This window comes from Cupressus sempervirens, chromosome 4 (genome assembly GCF_028749045.1).
Source record: "Cupressus sempervirens isolate cs-2001-9-10 chromosome 4, ASM2874904v1, whole genome shotgun sequence".
In the NCBI taxonomy this organism is placed as follows: domain Eukaryota; kingdom Viridiplantae; phylum Streptophyta; class Pinopsida; order Cupressales; family Cupressaceae; genus Cupressus; species Cupressus sempervirens.
Genome location: NC_143121.1, coordinates 459,976,096 through 460,000,077, shown reverse-complemented (window position 1 = coordinate 460,000,077; position 23,982 = coordinate 459,976,096). Strand labels below are relative to the sequence as shown.

Sequence of the window (23,982 nt, the reverse complement as noted above, 5' to 3'; positions counted from 1 at the left end):
TTGTGACATTATCACCATCAAGGCAAACAAGACAAAACTAAACTAAGACACCATTTGTCTTAAGGGGTCCTAGATATAATACATCTGACAACGAACCACCACAATCTTGTGCCAACACTGTTACGTGTTCTCGTGCCAAGTTAATGCTCAAAGGCCCCGCGCCTTCTGCTCCTGAGTTAGAACACAAAGTCAAACCTCTTGTTGGTCCATCTGGCAAAGGAACAAAACAAAGGTCACAAAACAATTTGACTAGCTGTGGAAATCATCTCCTACTTATCAAAGGAACAAAAGTTACAACATCATCTATGGCTACTAGCTACAGTATCCTCGATCAATTACAACGAACAAAAGCTCAAATCACACTCTTTGAACTGCTCAAAATCTCGCCTGCGCATAGGCATATTCTTGACAAAGCCCTCGCTGAGGCAAATGTACCTCAAGATCTTGATCTTGAGAGGCTTGAGAGGTTCCAATCTATGGTAAGTCATCTGACCTCACCTTAATATGTCCTTCTCTAAGGAGGACAACAATTCACTGAGTCATCTGCATAACCAACCTCTACACATTGAAGTCATCATACACCAGAAACGTGTCCGTCATGTACTCATTGACAATGGGTTTGGTTAAACATTGTCTCTGCTGCTCTGCTCAGACAATTGGGCTATTCTGAAGAGTCCATTCACCCTCTTCACCAGATAACTATCAAGGCATATGACGAAGTTGAGCGCAAATCTTTAGGTCTTGTTGTGTTGCCTCTCCACATTGGTCCTGTAGAAAGGGATGTCACTTGTCAGGTCCTTGACACTCCCTTAGCTTACAACATACTGCTAGGAAGACCATGGATACATGAGATGCGAGCTGTGCCTTCCACTTACCATCAATGCGTAAAGTTTCCATTTCACGGCTCTAAAGTCACGATACCTACAAATACTAGCTATACTTGCAATATGTTGGAATTTACTGAAAGCTTTGTACCTGCAAATAGGGAGTCTACATACCACCATAATAATAAGCTGAAACAAATCAAACAGTCACTCAAGCTGAAAGAAACTAGAATGCGTGAATATAGAACCAGTTATGTCTTTGACATCTCTTCCTGAGTCTCCCCGTCATTATGGGAGACCATCTGAAGCAAAAATACCTTTTGTGCTGACACCTCAAACTAAATACAATGGTACCTTTGTCAAAGCTACTGTACCTCTAGATGAGGAAGCTGAAAACAGAGCCATTGATGCATGGATATACAAAGAAGAAACTCCATTTGACCTCACAAAACAATCTTGTGAAAGTACTCCTGAAAAGTATGGTCCAGGTCTCAAACTCATTAAACACTTTGGCTACAAGGTGAATGATCCGATTGGGTGCAACAAAAATGGTCTGGTTGATCCCATCAAAGCTATAGCTAGAAGGAATCGAGATACATATGGTCTAGGCTTCAAGAAGATTTCCTTCCATCTAGGGATTAACAAGTTTACACCAAAACTTGAGAGTCCATCTGAACATGAGTCACAAGCTGTCACTTGATCATGAGGACGACGTCAACAATGAGGATCCTTATCCTTATCCAATCCCTGTTGATCTTGCTAAATTCTTCGCGGAACCAGATGATTTTGTACCACATGTCAACACTGCAGTTACTAATGGTGATTCTTCTAATAACACTATTGATTCTCCCTGTATTCAACAAGGACAAGGAGAGTCCAATCACGCTTTAGTCATTGACTACCATTGTAAAAATCCAGATGATCAAGGAGAAGTTGTCCCTATCACTGTTGGGGAATTCTACAGTTTGTCCCCATGTAGCACAAATTCTTGATAATATGAATTTGACTCTCTCAGAAGCAACTACAGACAAAGACATAGATCAAGTTCATGTATATGAAAATCAGCTCGAAGTAGGTGAATCGTCTAGGGTTAGGTCGGATGAGTCTCATCCAACTAGTATCTTCGAGTCTTCGATTAATGGCGTTAGTACTCTAAGGCATTCAAACACACTTGTGGATGAAGCCGCTCTAGGTCTCGAATTGCTTGTGCAAGCATTTGATGATTATATCGTGAATGCAATCGAACCCGCCACATCTCTCTCACTCACCTATCCTAAGCTCATAGACTGAAATTCCAATGCATCTAGTGAAGTCCCTACATTCCAGAACGACTATGCTCTTGCCTGTTACTTGAACGTTGTCGAACCTATAATGTCTTCCACCAACAAATAAAGCGTCCACATGACTGAACCTGACATCAAATATCTCAGCCATACAATCAAAAAGAAAAAAAAGGTCCGATGGTGAAAACCACATTGTGGTAGTGTTGAGACCTAAAATATAAAAATAAAAGACGTATCCAAAGGTGAAAACCTCTCTGAGGCGCCTATAGATGAGATATTTGATGCACTTCCTAGTTATTTTCAGGAAAGATCATCAATGTTAATAGAGCTGACACAACCAATCAACTTGGGAACAGAGGAACAGCCTCACATGATACATCTTGCACAGTCACTATCTCTAGAGGAAAAAAGAGGAATTCATTACCTTCTTCCAAGAGAACAAGTTAAACTTTGTGTGGACATACTCAAACATGCCAAGATTAAATCTTGATCTGATAATGCATCACTTGTCTATTGCGCCAAGAGTTAAACCAGTCAAACAAAAACTTAGGAAAATGCATCCTCATGTTGCATTACTTGTCAAAGCTGAACTGGAAAAGCTTCTAAAAGCTTGTTTCATTCGCACTATTGACTACACTGAATGGATATCAAACATTGTTCCAGTCTCCAACCATGACAAATCTATCAAAGTTTGTACAGATTTCTGAGATTTGAATTTAGCATGTCCGAAGGATGATTTTCCACTCCCTAACATTGATATGATAGTGGACATGACAGCAAGATATGAAATGTACTCACTCATGGACAAATTTTCTGGTTATAATCACATCAAAATTGCACCAAAAAATCAGGAATAGACTACTTTCACTTGTGCATGGGGAACCTTCTGTTGGAATGTGATGCCATTTGGTTTGAAAAATGTTGGTGTCATATATTAGAGGGCAGTTACTACCGTTTTTCACAACATGATGCATAAAACAATGAAAGACTATGTGGAACTTTGGTTAAGAGCACAAAACGCAACACTCACCTTCGAGATTTGGGACCTATCCTGGATCGCATGGAGAAATTCAGTCTGAGACTCAACCCCAAGAAATGTGCATTTGGTATAACATCTGGAAAACTACTTGGCTACATTGTGTCTGCAAAAGGAATTGAGGTTGATCCAAAGAAAGTTCAAGCAAACATGGACATGCCTCCACCCCGTAATATCAGTCAAATGAGGGGCTTACAAGGAAGACTTCAATCCATTCGCGGATTCATCTCAAGTTGGCAGATAGGTCACAACCTTTTACTAAGACTCAACATAAAGGTGTAAAATATAACTAGAGTCAAGAGCGCGATTAGGGTCTAACACAAATAAAGCAATACCTTGCTAATCCACCAGCTTAATGCCTCCTATCTATGGGAAACCTCTTATTCTGTACATCTCAGCAACAGAGTCATCTCTAGGTATCTTGCTAGCTCAAGAAGACAATGATAACAAGGAAAGAGCTATCTACTATCTGAGTCACACACTGATTTCTTATGAAATGAATTAGAGTATCATTGAGAAGGCTTGCTTGGTAGTCGTCTTTGCTTTCCAAAAGTTGAGACACTACATGCTTGCTCATACTATGCGACTGGTTGCTAAAATTGATCCAGAGAAATACTTACTCAGCAAGGCGGCTCTAACAGGAAGGTTAGCTAAGTAGGTCATTATACTAAGTGAGTTCGACATTCAATATGTTGAATGAAAGTCTATCATGGGACAAGCAATCAGAGATCAATTAGCAGAAGCACCAATGCAAAGTCTTCTTCCACTAAACATTGACTTCCCTAATGAATCAATTCTAATGCTCACACACCAAACTTGGATGATGTTCTTTGACGGTTCCTTCACACAACAGGGATCCAGTGTTGAACTATTGTTTATAACACCACAAAGGTATTCACTACCTAAGGCGTACAAGATTTTGTTTCCTTGTACAAACAACATTGCAGAATATGAAGCTCTAATTAATGGCATGAAGATAGCAATTGAATGGAGAGTAGATGAATTGAACATCTTTGGTGATTCACAACTCATAATCAACCAGGTCAATGATGTATATCAGAAAAAGGATGAGAAATTGATCCCTTATAAACACATGGTGGCTGACCTGAAGAAATACTTTGCTCATATCACTTTTCAACAAATTCCTCGAGCAGACAACAACGCAACTGATGCCATGGCTGCTCTTGTTTCCTTGTTACAAATGCCAAAAAATGGTCTTCGACATGAGTTCCTGGTGGAAACGTTACTCTACCCTGCCTATAACTCCCCTGAATCTCGGATGATCTGTTCTATTGTAGGACACAACTCATCCCGCTTCCATTATATATATTCTTACTTGCGTGACCAAACCATCCTGGACAATCTAACCCAGAATGAAAAACGTCACCTTATCTGCAATGCTTCACGGTATGTTATTATTGTTGACGACTTGTTTAGGCGAGGTCTCAATGGAACACTCCTTAGGTGTCTAGAACCCGATGAAGCCAAACGCGCATTAATTGATGTACTCAAGGGCATTTACGAATCTCACTTTAACGGCTTGACACTAGCTCATAAACTTATTAAAGCTGATTACTATTGGCTGAATATGGAGCAAGAGGCAATCAAATATGCCAAGTCCTACAAACAATGCCAGCTCCATGGGAATCTGATTCATGATCCAACCAAGGAGCTAATTCCATCTATCACACTGTAGCCATTCCAACAATGGGCCTTTGATCTTGTGAGTCAGATTCACCTGTCCTCTTCCAATGGACACAAGTTCATCATTACAGCTACAAACTACTTCACTAAGTGGGTAGAGGCAATCCCTCTCTCTATAGCAAATGGCAAAACTATAGCTCTGTTCATTATGAATTACATCATATGCAGGTATGGTGTACCTTCCTCCATTATTACTAACAATGGAGAACAATTTAACAACAAGGATCTTAAGGAGTTCTGCAAAAAGTTCAGAATCACGCAACATTGGTCTTCTATTTATTACCCTAGGATAATGTTCAAGCGGAGGCATCCAACAAGACAATCCTTAAGATCTTGCATCGCACAGTTAACAAATCTAGAAGGGACTGGAACCTTCAGATTAATCTGGCTTTATGGGCTTACAGAACAAGTATCAGAACTCCAACGGGTACAACACCCTTTGCTTTGGTATATCGAGCAGATGTTGTGCTTCCAATTGAGGTTAAGATTCCCACTTTCAGAATCTCCATGTAGAGACTCATTATTGATGATGACTACAGAATATCTCGGCTTCAAGAGCTAGAATTGTTAGATGAGCATCAACAAGTGGCGTGTGATCATCTTCAAGCTTATCAGCAACGTATGTCTAGAAGCTATAATAAGAAAGTCAAACCACATGACTTCCAACTGGGTGATCTTGTTCTGAGAGAAAACCCTAAGAATCATCAACAACAGGTACAGAACGGGAAGTTCAAACTCAACTAGCTTGGTCCCTATATAGTCACTGCAGTGTTCAGATTTGATGCTTACCAACTTTCAACAACCGAGGGAGAGGTGCTCAAGGAGCCCATCAACACTCTCCATCTAAAGTGGTTCTACAGCTCATCCATTTCAAAAGCTCTCTATATATACTTAAAAGTCCTGAAAAAATCATTATCTTGATGAAAACCTAGCACTAGGTGCCTTGGTAATATCAAAAAAATGAAAAACTCAAAAAATACAAAAATACAAAAAAATCAAAAAATACAAAAATGCAAAAAAATTGAAAAAGAAAAAAAAGACTCTCTGCCAAGAAGATGAAAACTTGCTAAACAGGCACCTCTTGTTTCAAATGCTATATCTCACAGTGCATCTTCTGGCTTCCTGTACAGTTGCTTTTCTGCTTTAGTTTGTTGCTTTCGCTCATGTGTCCATGGATTGAATCTTGTCATAACTCGGGGGCAGCACCCTGCAATGTCATAAGAATCTCCCACGTCAGTCACCAGTTGTTCTAACTGCATCTGCCTACTATCGCTAGTGTCACTTTTGAGATTCCTCTCAAGGAAAATCTCTCGCGTCAGTCACAGTTGTTCTAACTACATCTGCCTACTGTCGCTAGTGTCACTTTTGAGATTCCTCTTAGGGAACATCTCTCACATCAGTCACCAATTGTTCTGCATCTGCTTACTATTGCTAGTGTCACTTTTGAGATTCCTCTCACGGAACATATCTCGCGTCAGTCACCAGTTGTCCTAACTGCATTTGCCTACTGCCGCTTGTGTCACTACAGAGATTTCTCTCACAAAAAATCTATTTTGCATCAGTCACCAATTGTTCTAACTGCGTCTATGTATTGTCGCTCAATTTCCTACTAAGGTTCTTCTTGCTAAAGATTCCTCTTTGACTTCAGTCACCAGTTGTTTAAACTGCGTTTGTCTACTATTGTCACCCTACCGAAGAGATTTCTTTCATATATGTTCTGAACATTGACACTTGACATCAATCCTATAACACAAAACGATGAACTTGTTTGCGAGATGTTGAGCTTTTCTTTGTTTGTTTTGCTTTTGCTTTATCGTGCCTCTTTGAACAACTCGATGATGTCTCTTTTCACTAGAGAAGCGAGGACTGGGGGCATGATCTTTTCTTTGCATTCTGTTTGTGGTTTACTTCCAATGATCTAAAGCATTCATATAAAAGGGATGTCCACTATAAGAGCCTCTATCTTGTATTGGATGGCCATCTGTACCTCGACTCCTTTTAAAAGGATAAATCAATGAGGTTGGTTCTTCTCCTTGCTTGTTGGAGTGAATTCTCTATGCTACATTAAATATTGATACTCGTCCTACTAAGTGAACGTACACATCACTACAGGTATGCCTAGCACACTTTTGTCTCAAGTTATGAACGCAAGGGTCGTTGTAGATAGAATCCTTACTAATTACTTAGCATAAGAAGGATCTCTTATGTGTTTGGTGTGTCTGCACACAAGAAACATTCTGGTCATCCTAACATTTATGCTCTGATGCTTATGTTAGCTTACTACATTAAAAGGGACAAATGTTCTAGCCATTATGGTTGCTTGTGCCTCGAATGCTTACATTTAATCCCGACAAAACTAGAATAGGTGTCATATTCATATTCCCATTATTGTAATGTCAGTGGGAATTGATGACATTTGGGATTTAGCTAAACGCTCAGTGATGATAATTGTCGAAGCTTGATAACCAGACTTAAGGTTGCATCCAGCGTAGAGCTGCATTTGCACAAGCACATGGTTCGATGATTTACTTGCATCCTTCGTGATGAGGGATTATCGTCTTCTTCAAAGCACCATGTTTCTTCATGACTGCACAAATGAACGATTAATCACCCTCTTGGCTACTTCAGCTGCTCTGAACCCATTTCGGGATCAAATTCAAAATCTATCACACTTAAATAACTCTAAATCGCATTTTAAAATACTGGGACCAACGCAATCAAACGCGTGCAGTCCAATTTTTCTGATACTTTGTGGATCTTTTCAAATCACATTTTCTTCAAATTTTCCAAAATTTTTGGAAAAGATCAAATCTGGTCAACTTTGGTCAAACTTGGTCTTTTGGACATCGAAATCACTTTGAATCGACTTCAAATTTTCTTCAGATTCTTCGGATTTGTTCTACATTCTTCTACATCTCTAATTTTCTTTAGTATCTCTCAATATACTGCTCTGCATCACTGTTATGGTGTGTCATCTTTTGATTTTGCTCCCAAGGGGACAGGATGATTGCATCATTGAATCTTTCAAAACTGGCTTCAACTCAATCTCAATCTTATGTCCTCATCACTCGGGGCATCTCATCACTTGGGGCATCTTTGTTCCCTTTATCTAGCATCATATGTCATCTATCTTATCTTTTGATCAACTAATCAATCTTATAACAGTCTTGTCAAAGTTTGGTGGGCAGGCATCAGGACAGTCTAACCTTGACTCCTGAGGATCAAGCCTCGTTCTGGGGATGATTCTATGACTCATGATAGGTCTTGTTATCTCTTTCATGGACTAGTATTTAGGTGTTCTATCTAGACTCTAGGGGATTAAGCTTCGTTCTAGAGATAATTCCAAATTCTTGCTGAGGGTTACGCTTCGTTCTAGAGATAATCCTAACTCTTGCTGAGAATTAAGCTTCATTCTGGAGATAATTCTAAGCTCTTGATTGCAATCACCTTTCAATGGACAGATATTGGGACAGTCTAACCCCAACTCCTGAAGATTAAGCCTCGTTGTGGAGATAATTCTATAAATCGTGATTAATCTTGTCATCTTCTAATGGACAGGTATCGGGACAATCTAACCCTGACTCCTTAGAATTGAGTCTCATTCTGGGAACAATTCTGTGAAGTTTGAGGATCTTTGTTCTATCAACTTCGATATCTAGGTGTTCTATCTGGATTCCCTAAGGTTACGCTTCATTTTGGAGATAACCTTAAAAAGCTTATCAACTCTGGTATCTAGGTGTTCTATCCGGATCCCGTAAGGTTAAGCTCCATTTTGGAGATCACCATAAAAAGTTATCAATTGGTCTCTATATCATCAATTTCGGAACCAATCTCATTCCTTGATCTATGCTTCATACTTTTGATTTCTTTGAATCGAACGTGCTGCTCGCACATTCATTTTCGATTCAAAGAGGACAAATGTAATACCCTAAAATTGGCGCATTGCCATGTTAACCAATTATGGTCTATTTAATCATTTATAAGTCCTATTTTGCTATGCAATTATGATTCTGATACTCGCTACTTAACCTAAGTGTCAAATGCAAAAAACCCTAATCTGCATTAATCACACTCATTTATTTAATCCCTAAGTATTTAATTCCTAAGTATTGACTCAAAATAGCTACATTAAACCTATTAATTAAGTTTAATTTAATTATAAGTGTTCATACTTTAATTTAATTAAAATTACTTCTTTAGCTAATGTATAAAAGAATTAAATGTATTTAGTTTAATAAGATAATGTCATTGTTTTAATTATTGAGTTTAATTATTCAATTAATTAAAATTATGCATTTATGAGGTCATATCCTATTTTATTAAATTAAATATTCTTCTCCAAAATCTTCTCTTCATTTCAGAAATGGAAATTCTGAGTGAACTAGAACTCGAAATGGAATTAGCTCAGTTAACTCTTTCTCACACTCAGATGAAACTCGGTTAACTCTTCATCACATTCAGACCTGAAACAGTTAACTTCATCTGCACAAGGAAATTTCCATTCCAACTGAATCTCATTTCCAATCTCAACCGTTTGTTCTACTTGATCTTGACCGTTGATCAGTTTCTGGAATTCTATTTAAGAGGCCTTCAATTCCTCATTACAGAGGTTGAATTGATTTGGTATCGAATTTATGCTGAAATATCTATCCATTTGCTCATACATCAATAGCTTTTTACATTTTCTAGCATATTAATATCCTCTAGATTTCAAAATGCATACATATAGTATAATTTGTTTTTCTTTATTCTTAGCTTAATATGCATTTCATATAGATTAATTTGCATTCTCATATAGCTTAATCAAATCCTTCGTTCTAGAGGTCTAGTTGCTAGCTTCTCGTTCTGAGAGCAATAGCAAAATCCATCTAGTTAGGAGGCAACAGATCAATTTGCCGAACTATTTTGGATGAACAACTCAATGTTCATTCTAGGATGGTTTCGCATGTAATGATCATGTTGAAGTGTGGTTGATTAACAAGCCTAATTAACACACAATTATGGCATAGGAGATTTTGTCATATAATCTTTGACAGTATTGTGAAGACTAGTAATATGTTTGCAGTCAGAAATTTGCCTAAGATTGTAAAGCCTACTAACACAATTTGCAAGGAATGTGTGTTGGCAAAGCATAATAGAACTTTTTTTTCCTGCAAGAAGTTTACTACTACAGCAAAGTTGGAGATTGTACACACAGATCTCAGCGGTCCTACAAAGACTAAAGGATTCTATGGTGAAAGGTATTTTATGATTCTAGTTGATGATTTTTCTAAAATGATGTGGGTTGCATTTCTTAAAGAGAAATCAGAGGCATTTGATAAGTTTACAATATTCAAGAATCGAGTTGAGAATGAATCTGGTATGAAGATTAAATGTTTAAGATCAGATAGAGAAGGAGAATTTACTTCAAATGAGTTTAACATGTTTTGTGAAGAAAATGAAATCAAAAGATAGTTATCAGCTCCAAGAACCCCCGAAAAGAATGGTATTGCAGAAAGAAGAAACAGGTCAGTTACAGAAGCTGCAAGAGCTATGTTAGCTGAGAATGAGGTATCCAAGACATTTTGGAGAGAAGCTGTGAATACAGCAGTCTACACTATGAACAGAGTGCAAGTCAGGAAAGACACAAACAAGACCCCTTATGAATTGTGGTTTGGTCACTCACCTACAGTTAAGTATTTCAGAATTTTTGGGAATAAGTGTTATATCAAAAGAGATGATGGTTGTTACATCCCAATTTTTGACCTAGCTTGGAATATAGACGTTGAGGTTCACATGAAGTCAGTTGGCAGTTTAATTTGATATAATCTGGCGAAATGGTAAGTTAGTTGGTCGTTATGATTTCAAGTGCAGATGACATGTTAATTGATCGTTAATCACGAATTCGTGGAATTAGGATGAAAGGTTAACTGTTATGATTATTTATGGCTATATAATTTATAATTTAATTACGGAGAAAAATTTTGCAGGGAGCATGCCGAAGAGTTGGAAGCATTGTCAGAAAAGAATTAGACAGTGCGTCACCATCACTGGGCAAATAGGTAGAGGACCTAGCGACTTGGAACATAATACATCAATGGAATCGCATGAGTTATTATAATAAATAGTTTAATTAAAATAATTGAGTTATTAATAATTAATTTAATTAAAATAATTAAATTATTTATAAAACGTATCTTAAAGGATTTTAAATTATTTTTTGTCGTGGCATTTTTTTAATAAATATTTGTAAAACATGCTTATAATATAAAATTGATCTAGCACCATTATCATTTAATGATTTAATAAAGTGATGTTTGCTTATTCATTAAAGATTATAATAACGTTTATAATATAGTAACGTTTGAATTATAATATTCAAACTATAATCTTTCAACTCTAACCTTTTCTTTAAATATTCTTTTGTTTTAACCGATTTTACACTTGGCTTTTAAAATCGATTTAATGCTCGGTATTCGATGAACATTTGTTATGCAACCGATGGGAGCCAAGAAGACATGGATTTTTCTTTGAAACTATAGCCGTGGTTGAAGTCTGGCACCTTGTTTATATTCTTGTTTGCCTTGCCGTGAGGGATATATTTATATTTTCATTCACCCCTACTTTTGGAGGATTAACGTTTTTTTCTTTTCAGTATTTATAACGCCTTCAAATGGTAGCCGACCAAGGATTTTTGCCTTCGACTCTCTCTTTATTCCTATACAATTCATACTCGCAGAGGAAGCAGCAAGAAGATTAGGAGCTTACGGCTGGAATATATTGCCGCTGGTTGGAGAGTTCTCTCAAGAACCCGAGTCACATGCAAAACAGAATAAAGTCATGTATGATAGCTTTAGAATTCCATGAAAGATACGTTTACCTCCTTTTCTTTCTTAATTAATAATGTGCAGTCATTCCTATGGGTAGACGTGCAGGATTTCTTATATATCTTGGCAATTACTTTGTTCTTTGTATCATCATACTGTACATGTAACCCATCGTGCTTCATTTTCAATTGCCTTTTCAAATTCAAATGTCTTTTCATTTCACATTGTCTTTGTTTCTTGCTGTGACATAAAACCAGAATGATGATGTCCATATTAAAATCTTTCAAAAATCATTATAAACAAATGAAGATCAGTCGAACACTTTAGTCTTAATTGCTAATCCAATCAGATACTTGGATTGATAACCGAATGGACAATCACCCTAAATTTTCCTTGAGAAGTTAATTTCTTGATAGCATTTACTATGAAATATGGAATTAATGATCAAGCAGAGATGAGATATTGGTTAAATCAGTAAATAGAGCCATACGTAATCCTTTCAGTCTGCCTTTATACATATAATTGGTGCATGATTATTGGATGAAGCCGACTGAAGTCTTTCAAGATTATCTTAATAGTTTAAGTGATTGACATAATATTGTTTAGATATAGGACTGTTATCTATTACAATAATAGATAAGACGTCTATTATTAGTTAATGGTTATCTTGTAAATATCTTTAGCTTTAGTTTGCTTTCGTTTTTTGCTTTCTCTGGAATAGAATGTTTCTATTCTTTACGATCGTTTCCTAAGGAAACATCGTCTCTTCCTTTTGTATAAATTGACCTTTCGGTCTCTGTTATTAATAAGCAAGTATTTACCAATTACCTTGTAATATGGTATCAGAGCTAAATACTTAAATTTTTTCGGAAAAATTTATAATTTCTTCTTGAAATTATTTGTTTAAATTTTTCCAAAATTATTTCAGCTAATTTCTCCAAAACCCACCTAGGGTTTTTCTGCTTGGAGAAATTTCCGAATTACGAGTCTGCAAATCGCGTGGAAATCGTGGCCATTTTTTGAAGACTCGCGTTTTTGGGGTGAAAATCTGCATGTTTCTGTATCAAATCTTCATGCTCTTAGCCGTCTCAGTCTGTCATCGTGCTCTGGGAAGCAGATTCGACCATTTTTTATCAAGAAATCTGAAGTTTTTTCAAGCTTTTTTCAGCTAGGGCCGTTTTTTTTCGAAACCCTAATTTTTGGGGTCAAAAAAATTTTTTGTTTGCAGATTCTTGGTGGGTTTTTCGAGAGCTCAACTGGGTTGTCGTCCGTTTTTTTTGGGTGCCTCGATTTTTGTGCCTCGATTTTCGAGCCAGCGGATTCAAAAAACGATAGCAGATTCCTTTTGGGTTTTTCGAGCTCTTTTTTGGGTCATTCTCTGATTCTTCTGGGTCTTCCGTATTTTTGCCTCGAAGAACGTGCCTTCACAGATTTTCACAGTTTTTCATTGAAAAACGTGCCATGGCATCTCTGACAAATATTCTGCTCGAGCATAATTCCAAATTCAATGGTCACAATTATGGAACCTAGAAGCAACGCATCATTGCAATCTTCGAATATCGAAACACTGATCAACTTGTTCTGAGTGTTACGCAGCGTCCGACTTCTCCGGGTCCTGATCAAGATACATGGGATCTAAATAATCGAGAGGCAGTAATGCTTCTCAAACTATCCGTAGCTAATGACCAGCTTTCTCAGATTCCATCCGGCAAGACAGCGGCTGAAATCTGGACACATCTAAAAGGTCTTCATGAGACTTCCGACAAGAGCAGAGCCTTCTTTCTGAAAAACACTCTGTTTTCTATTGTCATGGATGAGCGCACCTCGCTCCAGGCACACCTGAATCGGATTCAGGAAATCCGTGATTAGTTACTTGCCATCGGTCGCAAGATGGAGGAAGAGGATATTGTGGTAATCACTCTTCGGAGTTTACCAAATTCCTATGAGCATTTTATCGAGACTCTCAACATCACATCTGCTGGTGTTGATCTAAAGTTCACTGATCTCTGCACCCTGCTACTTCAGCAAGATCGGTGGAAACAACAGTTCGGTAGCAGCTCCAGTTCCACCTCCACTGAGCAAGCCTTTGCTGCGAAATCCTTTCAAAAGGATAAGGGCAAGTTTCAGCAACCATCTCAGCAGAAGTCTTCTGCTCCAGCATCCGATGGTACCAAAAAGAAGAACATTCAATGCAACTATTGCCACAAGTATGGTCACATGAAGGTTGCATGTCGGAAACGCTTAGCTGCCCAGTCTAAGCAATCAGGTTCGCAACCCAAAGCGAACAGTGCAGAGCACACTAAGCAGGTGGAATCTACCTTTTATGCCTTCATGGCTAAAAGACCCGCAGATCATGTACAGTCATCTGCCTGGTACATTGATTCAGGTGCCTCTCAACATTTCACTCACCGCAGAGACTGGTATACTGACTACCAGCCTTATTCAGATTCTGTTATCTTTGGTGGTGGAGAAGAGTACACGGTTGTTGGTAAAGGCAACATTCAAATTCAGTCTGTTGGGAGGAAGCTCATATTCCTTGATGTGTACTACGTTCCAGGGATGGAACTAAATCTACTCTCGGTCAGTCAGTTGCTGCGACATTCTCCACACTTGGCAGTCACCTTCAGTTCACATCAGTGCACCATCACTGATCGGGCGACTAAGTCTACTGTTGCAGTTGGTCTTGAGGATCATGGTCTTTTCAGACTTACTGATTCTGGTGATTCTCAGGACTTAGCTATGGCTGCTCGGCGATCTTCCATCAGCACACTTTGGCATCAGCGATATGGGCACTTAAATGTGCATTATCTCTCACAACTTGCTCGGGATGAGCTTGTTCTTGGTTTGCCAGAGATTCAAACCCAACACCTTGGAGTTTGTGACGCATGTCAGGCTGGGAAGCAACATCGCACACCTTTCCCCAGTGGCGATTCTTGGCAAGCTTCTCAAGTACTTCAGCTTGTTCATGCTGATATCTGTGGCCCTATGGCCACTCCTTCTGTTCTTGGATACAGGTATTTTCTGTTGTTTGTAGATGATTTCAGTAGAAAAATGTGGGTGTATTTCCTTAAAAAGAAATCCGATGCATTTATTGTATTTCAGAAGTTTAAACCCTTAGTTGAAAAAGAGTCTGGGAAATCTATTATTACTCTTAGATCAGACAATGGGGGGGAATTTTGTTCTAATGTTTTCTCCAGCTTCTTGGATACACATGGCATCCAACGCCAGTTCACCACACCCCACACGCCACAACAGAACAGTGTAGTTGAACATCGGAACAGGACAATCACCGAGATGGCTCGTTCCATGCTTGAACACAGACATGTTCCGAAGCGTTTTTGGGCAGAAGCAGTTAACACTGCAGTTTATCTGTTGAACCGGTCACCCACAGTGGCGGTCAAAGGTAAAACTCCGGAAAAGGCCTGGTCAGGTCGCAAGCCCAGAATCAGTCACCTGAAGGTTTTTGGCTCTCTTGCTTTTGTTTGGATCCCTGATGCTTCACGCACCAAGTTGATGCCAAGAGTCAGAAACTGATGCTTGCTGGATATAGTAGTCTTCACAAAGCCTACCGCCTTATTGATGTTGAGACATCTCGTCTCATATACAGCCGCGATGTAGTCTTTGATGAGCAGCGAGGACCATTCATGCCTGTTTCTCCTGTTCCTGATCCAGCAGACCAGCCTATGCAGGTTCATGATTTGGGAGTTCGGCTCCCATTAGGTCCACCTGATGGGAGGGCTCCAGTAGCTCCTACAGCTCCAGTCCTGCCAGTGATACCTGTACAGCCACCTCCGGCTTCTCCTGCAGGATCACCTCGTTTTGAAGATGCTTCACCTGAGTTTGATCCAGATTCTTCTGATCAAGATCCTGCTGATCAAGCATCTCCTAGTACTATTGTTGGTCATTCTCCTCTCCGGTCTAAGTGGTGGGCTAAGACACTTGCTGATCTTCATGATGATGAGCTCATTGATGGGAGAACTACTCGGAAAAAGAGCAAAACTATAGATTCTGTTAACTTTGCTCTTATGGCCAACATTCACAGTGTGTTTGAACCTCAAACATATTCCGAGGCTAAAGGAATTCCAGAGTGGGAACAGGCCATGCAATCTGAACACCAGAGCCTGCTGAAGAACAACACTTGGGTCCTTTCTGATCTTCCCCCAGGGAAGAAACCCATTAGCTGCAAATGGGTCTACAAAATCAAATACAAATCAGATGGTACTTTGGATAAGTACAAAGCTCGTTTAGTGGCAAAGGGCTTTTCTCAACGTCAGGGCATTGATTATGAGGAGACCTTTGCTCCTACTGCAAAGATGAGCACCATCAGATTAGTCCTAGCCATGGCAGCACAGTTTGGCTGGAAGGTCCATCAGATGGACGTAAAGAGTGCTTTCCTGAATGGTGATCTCCATGAAGAGGTCTACATGACGCAGCCTCCTGGTTTCAAGGTTGCTGGTAAAGACCATCAGGTTCTCAGATTGGTAAAAGCTCTCTATGGTTTGAAGCAGGCCCCTCGGTCATGGTACATCAAGATTGATACGTACCTCAGTGATCAAGGCTTCAAGAGGAGTTCTTCAGACTCAAATCTGTACATCAAGACTACTGACAGTGACATCATCCTTCTGGTTATCTATGTGGATGATCTGATCATCACTGGCAGTTCGGCATCTTTGATTCAAGGAATCAAACAACACTTATGCCAGTCTTTTGATATGATTGACCTTGGGCTCATGCATTATTGCTTAGGTGTTGAAGTTTGGCAACAGTCTTCTGGTATATTCATCTCTCAGTCCAAATATGCCAGAGCCTTGTTAGACAAATTCCGAATGCAGGATTGCAAACCTGCATCTACACCTATGGAGAAAGGTCTCAAGTTATCAGCCAAGTCTGATTCTCCTTCCGTTGATGATACTACGTATAGGCAACTAGTAGGCAGCCTCATCTACCTATCTGCTACTAGGCCTGATATCAGCTTCGCAGTCAGCTATATTTCACGCTTTATAACAGCTCCTAAGGCTGATCATTGGATGGCAGCAAAGCGTGTGCTTCGTTATGTGAAGGGCACTTCTGATTATGGACTTCTGTATTCTCGGAGTTCTAATCCTAAACTCAGTGGGTTGACAGATTCAGATTGGGCAGGCTCTGTTGATGATAAAAAGTCAACATCTGGATATGTGTTCAGTTTGGGATCCGGTGCAGTCACATGGACCAGCAAGAAGCAGCAGGCAGTTTCTCTCTCTTCTACAGAGGCTGAATATAGAGGGACTGTTAAGGCAGGATGTGAAGTTGTCTGGCTTTGTCGGATGCTTGGGGATATGCAGATGTCACCAGCAGGACCGACTACTCTGTTTGTTGATAACGAAGGCGTTATCAAGTTAGCACGGAATCCAGTCTTCCATGAACGAACCAAGCATGTGGATGTTCATTGTCATTACATACGACAGCTGGTTGAAGACGGGACTATAGATCTGCAGTATGTTCCTACCTCAGATCAGACTGCAAACATTCTCACCAAGCCTCTTGGTCTTGATAAGTTTGTCAAATTTAGAGGACAGCTTGGTGTGTTAGATAGATTAACCATTAAGGGAGGGTATTACAATAATAGATAAGACGTCTATTATTAGTTAATGGTTATCTTGTAAATATCTTTAGCTTTAGTTTGCTTTCGTTTTTTGCTTTCTCTGGAATAGAATGTTTCTATTCTTTACAATCATTTCCTAAGGAAACATCGTCTCTTCCTTTTGTATAAATTGACCTTTCGGTCTCTGTTATTAATAAGCAAGTATTTACCAATTACCTTGTAATATTATCATCATAATAACAGAACATGAAATAATTAGTAAGTCTTTGAATGACCTTCTTCTATGATAAAAGTTATAATACAGTATGGAATATTGTTTTAATCTGAATTGAATATCAAAACGGAGTACCAAGGAAATTCACCAGGCTGAGAGCCAAAATAAGGTGAATAAGGTACAAGACTTAACAATACAGATAATTGTTTAGGCACCAAGAAGTCACCGGCCTGATGGCCTGATTATGGTGAGGAGATATAGATGAACCTGTTAAAAAGAATTACAAGAATGTTGATATTTTGAGAACTCTTAAGAACATAATCATAGAATATGAAGTGATGGATGAATAAATGAAGGAGTCATTCGCTTTGAGAAATTCTGAATACCTGGAGCTCACCCGGCTGTGTAACCGAGAATATGGGTGATGAAGTGTGAGAAAGGAATCCTTAATAGTATAAATCAATATCAGTTATGACATGAATCTAATTAATAGTTCATGCATATTCCTGTTATGGTGATCCCCTACTACCAAGTCGTATGGCGTAATGCCCAGAGGATGGAATGATGTTCCCTGTCAATTCTAGGTAGGGAGGGCCTTTCTCATTAGAGATCGTGTGGGGATATATTGTGGTCCGAGGTTGGGTGGTTAAGCCCCTGACAATGCTTCACCTCTCTCAAGATATCGGATATACGTCAGATTGAGTTAAGCCAAGCAATCAAATATTTATCAGAAAAAGGTATTATCATTTATATTTACGAAGAGGTAAGATTGAATTGAGTTAAATTCATTGATACCATTATTTTACACCTAGATTGATTTGTGAATTGTTTTCATATATATGAATATTGAATATAAATATTTATCTAAACTTGAAAAATTGTCACAGATAAGTATTCAGAAGGAAAAGAAAACCGAAGTCCTAATTGAATTGGGTGACAACTAGAATCTTAAATGAGACAGTGGTATTAGGAGCCCTAGTTGAATTCGTGGTCACGGAAGCCCTAAATTGAATCCATGGTATTGGAAGCCCTAAGTGATATAGCGGTATCAAAAGCCCTAAATGAACCGAAGGTAAACAATGCCCTAAACGATACAATGGTATGTGATGCTCTAATTTAAAATAATAAAAGTATTTAATTGTATTCATTTGATTATAAGATAGCAGTTGTTAGATGATAGTTGTTTTGTGAAATTGTTATAGTGTATTTGTGCACTAATCCGGGTGGTTGCAAAAGCATCCTTAGTTGATTTTTCAATCTCAGTTTTTCCGAAGTATGTGATTTCAATTTCTGAAGTAATTTCATTTAATGGTATTTCAAGTATTTAGTTAAGAAATTTTGTTTAACTGATTTTAACAGTAAATTTTAATCACATGAACATGAATGATATAACTGTCTTCCAATGAAATGAAGTAATAACTATATACTTTGAGTTATTTGATGTTATTTAAGACCCGAGAAATTCGAATGTTACAATGGTATTGGTAAGTTTGATGTTAGAAGTGATGAAGATATGTTTCTTGGTTATTCATTGAAAAGCAAGGTTTATAGATGTTATAATCAGAGAACTAAGACTATTATGGAAAGTGCAAATGTGAGAATTGATGAAAAATTCAGGATACAAGAGAGAATAGTTGATTACAATTCAAATGATGATGTTACTAAGCCAAGGAATGATGAACTATTTCTTGAGACTAACAATGATTTGCAGAATGAAAGAGAGTCAAGGCAAGAACAAAGCTCGGAACCTTCAGTAGAGCCAAGAGTTGAGACAACAACTCCTACTTCAGGAAAGAATATGATAAAGAATCACCCATTTGAGCAGATCATCGAAAGCAAAGATAAAGGTGTGATGACAAGAAGCAGAGTCAATGAAGAACCATGTTTGATATCGCAAGTTGAACCTAAGAATGAAGATGAAGCATGTAAAGATGATTATTGGAAACAAGCTATGAAAGAGGAATTGGATCAAATAGTAAAGAATGAGACATGGGAATTGGTCCCCAGACAAGTAGACAAGAATGTAATAGGAACTAAATGGGTATTCAAGGACAAGATGAATGAACAAGGTGAAGTTGTAAGGAACAAAGCAAGATTGGTATGTAAAGATCACTCACAACAAGAAGGAATTGACTATGAGGAGACCTATGCTCTAGTGGCTAGAATAGAAGCAATAAGATTATTCTTAGCCTATGCAGCACAGAAGAAATTCAAAGTGTATCAGATGAATGTCAAGTCAACATTTTTGAATGGAGAACTTGAAGAAGTGTACATTGAGCAGCCTGAAGGTTATCCTTTCACAAATGACAAGGACATAGTGTGCAGATTGAGGAAAGCATTGTATGGCTTGAAGCAAGCACCCAAAACCTGGTATGCAAGGTTGGGCAAGCATTTGACATAGTAATCTCTATTGGAAAGAAATTGATGATAGTTTGATGATTTTGGTAGTATTTGTTGATGATATCATATTAGAAGGAAATGATGAGGAAAGTGAGAAGTTTGCAGAAGAGAAGAAGAAAGAATTTGAAATGAGTATGATAGGAGAGATGAAATATTTTCTAGGATTTCAGATTGTACAAAATAAAGAAGGAATCTTTATTTCTCAGACTAAGTACTTGAAGATTCACTGAAAATGTTTGGTTTGGAAACATGCAAACCCATTGGAACACCTATGGTAACTGGACACAAGTTATCTACAAAAGATGAGACACCTATTGAGCAGAAGAAGTACAAATCTACAATTGGAGAATTGCAATATCTGACTCACACAAGGCCGGATATAGCAAATGCAACTAGAATTGTTGCAAGATTCCAAGCTGATCCCAAAAAAGCACATTATGCAACAATCAAAATGATATTTAGATATTTGAAAGGAACATCTAAGTTCGGATTGTGGTATGACAGATCTAGTGATTTTACTCTAAGTGCTTATACTGATGTTGATTGGGTAGGTAGTATGGATGACAGAAGAGCACCAATGGTGGAGCCTTCTTTCTTGGAGGAAGATTGGTTTCGTGGTTAAGCAAGATGCAGGATTGCACATCACAAAGTACAATGGAAGCACAAAATGTTGCAATAGCAAACAATTGTAATCAAGTTGTTTGGATGAAGCAAATGTTGAAGGATATTAGGATAGAAATCAATGAACTTGTTGCTGTACATTGTAACAATACAAGCACAGTAAATATGTCTACGAATCCAGTTTTGCATTCAAGGACAAAGCACATTTTTATTATCATATGTTGAGAGAGAAAGTTGCAGAAAAGGAAATCAAATTGGAGTATGTGACCACTAAAAAGCAGATTGTAGATATATTCACTAAGCCTCTTCCCAAAGAGACTTTTGAGTATTTGCAAGGTATGCTTGGGGTTATGCCCCTTCCTACATCAGAGTAGAAGATGCAGAGTGCATCAATCCAGTGTAACAAAGCACCATTGTTGTCTGGACTGAATGCTGATGCTTCCTGTATGGAAGAGTATCTATGATGGACAAAGCCATCTAGGACTCTTGTTGGATATTGTTTTGAACAGTGTTTTTTGACATTTGAGCTAAGCAAATAATAGTTGTTGCAGAGTTTGATGCAGTAAAGTTGGTTGCTGAAACCTTTAACATTGATGTCAATTGTGGAGAAGTTTGGCATGAAAAATAGCATGGAAAGACAACACGTATAGCATGGAAAGCATGACAGTTGGAGAAGTTCAGCATGAGAACAGCAAGTTCGAAAGATGCACAGCATGGAATGATAGTTTGATATAACATGCAACCAGATGACAACTGAAAAACAGATTACAACATGCTGCTACAAAGCATTAATAAAATTAATATACAAACAAAATGCCCAGAGGCATATAAAATTTCATTCTTGCTACTGGCTAGAGGAGGAAGCGACTAATGATGCCTTCATCTTGATCTTATATTGTTGCTTTCGTCTCCGGAGAAAATAATACAAGACAAATTTCCATTATAGATTGTGTACTATCGCTTCAATCTCCCAAGTAAATGATAAAAGGCCCTTCTACTATTGGCTGATTTTAGACCATGTTTTGAGAAAAAATTAAAACAAGAGAAGAGCTTCCAACATCTAGGCGATGTCCGCTACTTGAAACTAAAATGCAATGGTGAGAAGAGAAATCCACCAAAGTGAGAACAAGTTAGAAAGGCGAAAAATGAAAAAGGATTACCTCCCTCTCCATGTTGATGGAGGTGTACAAAAGGTGAGTAGGAATTGTCTGCGAGAATGCGTTTGAACTTCTTCTGAGGCTTCTCCTCTCTACATTTATCATTTTTGTTTGTCTTTGTTCTTCTCCTCCTGTAGCGATGAATACCAATGGCAAACGCACATACTGCAAACGACGCAGCTGCCGCACAGCAAAGCGTAAAAACTAGTCGGCTACCCATTCCCGTTGAAGCGGCTACAGGGCCTCGCATTTAGAATATTTGAGAAGAATACACGACCCAGATTTAAGGAAAATTAATGAGAAGAAACAGCAGGGGATCGATATATCTTTACAGTTTTTGTTTCAAATCTCTTTCAATACGCCGAGAGGCGTCTAAGTTTTATTTTGTTTTTTTTTTTTTTAAACATATCTTGAGCTATATAAACATAATAATAAAAATAAAACTAGTATAGATATCTTAAATAAATCTATCTAAAGCAATGTCGATATATATCTATCATAAACATGATTAAAATTTAATCTACTACATCTAAAATATGTTTATTCATTTTTTTCATTTTCTTAAATTTTTTAATATTTTGATACATTTTTGCACTTGAGTTATTCTTTAAAAAAAAAATTAAAATGATTATTTATACCTCTTAATTTTATAATTTTGACAAATGTTTTATGTAATATTTTTTAATTTAAAAAATATTTATAGACCATATTTATAATAAATACTAGCTTATATATACCTATATATATTACGCCGAGAGTAATCATTCTCGAGGCTCCTATTTTCATTTAATCCCAAGGTTATTTTAATCACAGTTGGGATTTATGAAAATGAAAATAGGCACCTCAAGAACGATTACTCTCGGCGTAATATATATATAGGTATATATAAGCTAGTGGCAATCGCGGCGCAAGAGGAAAAGTATATTTTAAATTTTTAAATTTTTTTCTTTTTAAATATAGTTGTATAAACTTACTATAAAATTGTAATAGTGTAAACTTACTATAAAATTATTCTTGAACATTTTATTTTTTAATTCTATATATGGTGTTTATTTGCATCACTTTGGTTTAGTTTTATTTTAAGCATATTGTTACATAAAATGTTATACTAAAGAGTAGAGTTATAGTTAGCATTAGGGTTAGGGCTAGGGTTATAGTTAGGGTTAGGTTTAGAATTAGAGTTAGGGTTAGGTTTATATTTAGAGTTAGGGTTGTATATAGAGTTACAGTAGGGTTAAGGTTAGGGTAAGGGTTTGAGTTGGGGTTAAGGTTAGGGTTAGAGTTAGGTTTAGCGTTAGGTTAGGGTTAAGGTTAGGGTTAGAGTTAGGGTTAGCGTTAGGTTAGGGTTAAGGTTAGGGTTAGAGTTTTGAGTCAAGGTTAAGGTTAAGTTTAGAATTAGAGTTAGGCTTAGGGTTAGAGATAGCTATAGAGAAAGGGTTAGGGTTAGGTTTAATGTTAAAATATGAGTTAGCCTGGTTAGGGTTATAGTTTGAGTTAGGGGTAGACAGAGCATAGGAATTATGGTTAGGATTAGGGTTAAATTTAGGGTTTGAGTTTGAGTCAGGGTTTCAGTTAGGGTTAGGGTTAGAGTTTTGAGTCGGGGTTAAGGTTAGCATTAGGATTACCATTACAATTAGGGTTGAAGTCCAATTACAGTAGAGTAAGATTTAAGGCTACAATTAAAGGTAGGGGTAGTTTTATAGTTATAGTTAGGTTTAGTGTTGGACTTAGAGAAAGGGTTAGGCTTAAGGTTATTGTTAAGGTTACGTTTATATATAGAGTTGGTTATAATATTAAAGTCCAATTATGGTAGAGTTAGATTAATGGTTAGAGTTAGGGGTAGGGTTATATATAGAGCTACATAAGGGTTAAGGTTAGGGTATGAGTTTGAGTCAGGGTTAAGGTTAGAGTTAAAGGTAGTGTTAGAGTTTCAATCAACATTAAATTTAGGGTTAGGGCTAGGGTTAGAGTCTAATTATGGTAGAGTTAGATTTAGATTTAGAGTTAGATTTAGAGTTAGAGTTAGATTTAGGGTTAGAGTTAGGGGTAGGGGTAGGGTTAAGGTTAGGGTTAGTGTTAGGATTAGAGTTAGGGTTAGGTTAGGATTAGAGTTAGGATAAGGGTTAGGGTTAGAGATAGGGGTAAAGAAATGGTTACAATAAGGGTTAGGGTTAGGGTTAGGGTTAAGGTTAGGATGACGGTTAGGGCTAGGGTTAGAGTCTAATTATGGTAGAGTTAGAGTTTGGGTTAGAGTTAGGGGTAGGGGTAGAGTTAAGGTTAGGGTTAGGGTTAGAGATAGGGGTAAAGAAATGGTTAGGATGAGGGTTAGGGTTAGGGTTAGGGTTAAGATTAGGAT

General features: G+C 37.8%; 1 protein-coding gene across 4 annotated transcripts in view; it reads right to left on the bottom strand.

Annotated features, from left to right (window-relative positions):
• Window positions 1-21,950, bottom strand: part of LOC149561967 (Polynucleotidyl transferase, ribonuclease H fold protein with HRDC domain-containing protein) — a 228,701-nt gene extending 206,751 nt beyond the window's left edge. For 3 of the 4 annotated variants that reach the window (XM_089825490.1, XM_089825493.1, XM_089825491.1), the window contains exon 1: window positions 21,630-21,949. In XM_089825490.1, coding sequence (XP_089681616.1) covers window positions 21,630-21,876 — 247 coding nt within the window. In that variant the 5' untranslated portion in view covers window positions 21,877-21,949. Of the gene's footprint in view, window positions 1-21,629 lie in introns of all 4 variants that reach the window. The other variant, XM_089825492.1, reaches the window with a different exon arrangement.
• Between the last annotated feature and the right edge of the window lie 2,032 nt (window positions 21,951-23,982).